The 4,732-nt window shown below is 39.7% G+C and overlaps 1 protein-coding gene across 1 annotated transcript in view; it reads right to left on the bottom strand.

The window, feature by feature from the left end:
* Positions 1–4,359: 4,359 nt before the first annotated feature.
* Positions 4,360–4,732, bottom strand: part of LOC129835906 (collagen alpha-1(XIX) chain) — a 154,655-nt gene continuing 154,282 nt past the window's right edge. Inside the window, exon 19 of the mRNA XM_055901613.1 lies at positions 4,360–4,386. Coding sequence (XP_055757588.1) covers positions 4,360–4,386 — 27 coding nt within the window. The remainder of the gene's footprint in view (positions 4,387–4,732) is intronic.

Here is a 4,732-nt window from a genome sequence, read left to right as displayed (position 1 = left end):
CTGGTACATCACATGACATGGGTACTATCAGGACACTGAGGCAAGCTGGTACATCACATGACATGGGTACTATCAGGACACTGAGGCAAGCTGGTACATCACATGACAGGGGTACAATCAGGACACTGACATTTAGAAATGTCACACTCACACCTCCTCTTTCTCTTCCTCTTCCTCCTTGTCCTCCCTTTTTCCTACGATGTTGTGTCCTATAACTATGTGGGTACGTCTGATATTGCACATTACATGGGCTCTGGTCCAAAGTAGTGCACTAAATAGGCAATAGGGTGCCGTTTGTGAGGCCTAATGAGTTATTAAGGTGTCAGAGAGTACAGGAAGAAATGTGGGAGAAGCGTAACGGTCAGCAGCTGAAGTGATGCTAAAGATAATTGAACCTATTGAGCATGGCGGTGACAGTGACGGAAGATGAGCACCATCTCTCTGTCTATCTGCTTCCAATTCTCATTATCACAACTTTAATCAGAGTGTCAGTGCATGAAAATAATTGAATGGGTAAAATAACAGAATAATTCCATATCAACAAAGTCCAGTTGGTTACTAGAAGGCAGCAGGAAGCAGTAGTGTGTAAATTAGAAATGTTCATTAGGGCAGCTGTAGCAAAACATTTTACAACTTTTTAACAGGAAAAATTCAAACAAGGGAATCTTATTCGAAGGCGCTGCGTAAAAAGTTTTTTTTACAAAGGAATTTCCTGCTGAGAGTAAGAAAAGTAGAATAAACGAGGTGAAATGTTTAAATATGGTTGTACAGCAGCAGTGTTCCACTGACATTCACTCAATTAGCACATCAGCTAACATTTTATAGATCGCTAGTCAAGTTGGTCTAGTCAGCAGTGTTGGGGAGTAGTGAACTACATTCAGTTCAACTAGTAATGTAATTACATTTTGCAGTAGCTTGGTGGTAGTTGAACTATATCATACCTTGGTAGTGTTTTCAGTAGTTCATTATGTTTTCCCCTTGTAGTAATGTAGCTAACTCCTAGAACAAAATAATACTTTTTTTGGTAAAATAAAATATGGGTGAAGTAAGTAAGAACGTCCTTTCTTTTTCGGTATCAGACCTGCCGTATTTTCACTTTTTGTGTTTAATAGGCTAAATTACACATTCCGTTAACATCTGACTCCAGAGTGATCTGTTCTGGCAATTTGTAGTCTATGACGTTTCAGAGTTAGATGATAATTCTTCACGGAGTAGTTTGAATGTAGTGAACTACTATTTTTCTATGTAACTTTAGTTAAGTAAACAAAAAAAATCATAAGGGTAGCTTTAGTTTAGAAAACTATATTTTTCATAAGGGTAGCTTTAGTTTAGTAAAGTAAACTATAGTTAGATGATAATTTTTCACGGAGTAGTTTGAATGTAGTGAACTACTATTTTTCTAAGTAACTTTAGTTAAGTAAACAACAAAAAAAATCATAAGGGTAGCTTTAGTTTAGTAAACTATATTTTTCACAAGGGTAGCTTTAGTTTAGTAAACTATATTTTTCATAAGGGTAGCTTTAGTTTAGTAAACTATATTTTTCACAAGGGTAGCTTTAGTTTAGTAAACTATATTTTTCATAAGGGTAGCTTTAGTTAGGAAACTATATTTTTCACAAGGGTAGCTTTAGTTTAGTAAACTATATTTTTCATAAGGGTAGCTTTAGTTTAGTAAACTATATTTTTCATAAGGGTAGCTTTAGTTAAGTAAACTTTATTTTTCATAAGGGTAGCTTTAGTAAGTAAACTATATTTTTCATAAGGGTAGCTTTAGTTATTAAGTAAACTATGTTTCATAAGGGTAGCTTTAGTTAAGTAAACTATATTTTTCATTAGGGTAGCTTTAGTTAAGTAAACTGTATGTTTCATAAGGGTAGCTTTAGTTAAGTAAACTATATTTATCATAAGGGTAGCTTTAGTTAAGTAAACTATATTTATCATAAGGGTAGCTTTAGTTAAGTAAACTATATGTTTCATAAGGGTAGCTTTAGTTTAGTAAACTATATTTTTCATAAGGGTAGCTTTAGTTTAGCTCAGCTTCTTCCAATGTGAAGTAATTGGTAGCTTGGTAAACTATATTTTCAGAGTAGCTTCCCCCTCACTGCTAGCCAGCTACCAAATGACCGACCGGGCACACATGGCATGTGCCCAGGGCCCCTATTGATTTGGTTAGTCACTCACTCAGATATCATTAACATGGCATACTGTAAGTCATGGCAAAATGTGTAGAATTGCAGGAAATTAGCTTTAAAACGGCAAAAGTTTCTCAACAACCAAAATGTGTAGAATTCTAGAAAAGTACATTTAACACTGCAACAAAAACATATCCACTGCCAAGAAGGGGGGCACTAAAATGTTTTGCTCAGCGAGGTGGGAGGGGCCTCCCAACCAAATATTGCTTAGGGTCGCCTAAAGGCTAGGGGCGGCTCTGTTCTTATAGGAAAGGTTCAGATAGTACTAGATAGTACCTCCCAAATGTAGATACTGTAGGCTCACTCTGTTTTATAGAGTTTTCTTCTGTTTTATACCGTCTGGACACAACCCTTCTATAGATATATGTTGAGTTTTGTGTTTAGGTGATCACACGCACCCAGTCTCTGTGATTGATTAATAGGCCTGCAGAGAAAACTATGGTTGAGTTCCTGCTGACTACATTGCAGACACATGTCAGATCTTATAACACCTGGATAGATATTTAACATCAGATAACCACATCAGATGATATACAGTAGCAATCTGGTGATTATTTAACATCAGATAACCACATCAGATGATATACAGTAGCAATCTGGTGATTATTTAACATCAGATAACCACATCATATGATATACAGTAGCAATCTGGTGAATATTTAACATCAGATAACCACATCAGATGATATACAGCAGCAATCTGGTGAATATTATTTATCGGTGGTGACAATGTTTCCTATCCTCAGTACAGTGGGCAGCTGGGAGGAGGTGCTCTTATTCTCCATGGACTTTTTAGTGTCCCTAAACCTTTTGGAATTAGTGCTACAGGGTGCAAATTTCTGTTTGAAAAAAAGCTAGCCTTAGCTTTCCTAACTGGCTGTGTATATTGGTTCCTAACTTCCCTGAAAAGTTGTATATCGCAGGGGCTATTCGATGCTAATGCAGTACGCCACAGAATGTTTTGTGCTAGTCAAGTTTGGGGTGAACCAAGGGCTATATCCGTTCTAAGTTTAAAAAAAATGGAATGGGGCATGCTTATTTAAGATGGTGAGGAAAGCACTTTTAAAGAGCAGCCATGCATCTTCTACTGGCGGGATGAGGTCAATATCCTTCCTGGATACCCGGGCCAGGTCGATTAGAAAGGCCTGCTCGCTGAAGTGTTTTAGGGAGTGTTTGACAGTGATGAGGGGTGGTCGTTTCACCGCGGACCCATTACGGACATAGGCAATGAGGCAGTGATCACTGAGATCCTGGTTGAAGACAGCAGAGGTGTATTTAGAGGGCAAGTTGGTCAGGATGATATCTATGAAGGTGCCCATGGTTACGGATTTAGGGTTGTACCTGGTAGTTTCCTTGATTATTTGTGTGAGATTGAGGGCATCTAGCTTAGATTGTAGGACGGCCGGGGTGTTAAGCATATCCCAGTTTAGGTCACCTAACAGAACGAACTCTGAAGATAGATGGGGGGCAATCAATTCACATATGGTGTCCAGGACACAGCTGGGGGCTGAAGGGGGTTTATAACAAGCTTCAATGGTGAGAGACTTATTTCTGGAGAGGTGTAGAAGGTGTAAAAGTAGAAGCTCGAATTGTTTGGGCACAGACCTGGATAGTATGACAGAACTCTGCAGGCTATCTCTGAGGTAGATTGCAACTCCGCCCCCTTTGGCAGTTCTATCTTGTCGGAAAATGTTGTAGTTGGGGATGGAGATTTCAGAATTTTTGGTGGCCTTTCTAAGCCAGGATTCAGACATGGCTAGGACATCAGGGTGGACAGAGTGTGCTAAAGCAGTGAATAAAACAAACTTCGGGAGGAGGCTTCCGATGTTAACATGCATGAAACCAAGGCTTTTACGGTTACAGAAGTCAACAAATGAGAGCGCCTGGGGCCTGGGAATAGGTGTGGTGCTGGGGCCTATAAGATCTGGGTTAACTTCTACATCACCAGAGGAACAGAGGAGGAGTATTATAAGGGTACGGCTAAAGGCTATATGAACTGGTCGTCTAGTGCGTTGGGAACAGAGAATAAAAGGAGCAGATATCTGGGCGTGGTGGAATAGATTCAGGGCATAATGTACAGACAAGGGTATGGTAGGATGTGAGTACAGTGGAGGTTAACCTAGGCATTGAGTGACGATGAGAGCGGTAGTGTCTCTGGAGGCACCAGTTAAGCCAGGTGACTCTGAGGGTGACTCTTAGGGTGACAGATGGTTCTTAGGGTGACAGTGATAATTTCTTAGGTGATAATGATTGTTCAGGCTCATTTTCTCAGTGTTCAGTAATACCTTAGGCCGGCGATAGTGGTGCGTCAATAGTATTGAATACCCTGATAGTCCGGCATGCCTCTGAGAGATGAGTCTCAATTAGGACGACTGTGGATCTCTCCTACAGATGAAGGAGACCTGAATATATTTGGGTCTTTGTGAGATACATGCAGGTGAGAGTTAAAGAGAGCTCCTGATTGGATGATTGATCTTTCGACATGAGGCAGCAGTGTGTGTTTAGTGGGAGTAAACATTGATTGACAGGCATGTGCAGTA

This window comes from Salvelinus fontinalis, chromosome 37 (genome assembly GCF_029448725.1).
Source record: "Salvelinus fontinalis isolate EN_2023a chromosome 37, ASM2944872v1, whole genome shotgun sequence".
Lineage (NCBI taxonomy): Eukaryota > Metazoa > Chordata > Actinopteri > Salmoniformes > Salmonidae > Salvelinus > Salvelinus fontinalis.
The sequence above is the reverse complement of the archived record's forward strand: the minus strand, read 5'-3'. Positions and strand labels throughout refer to the sequence as shown.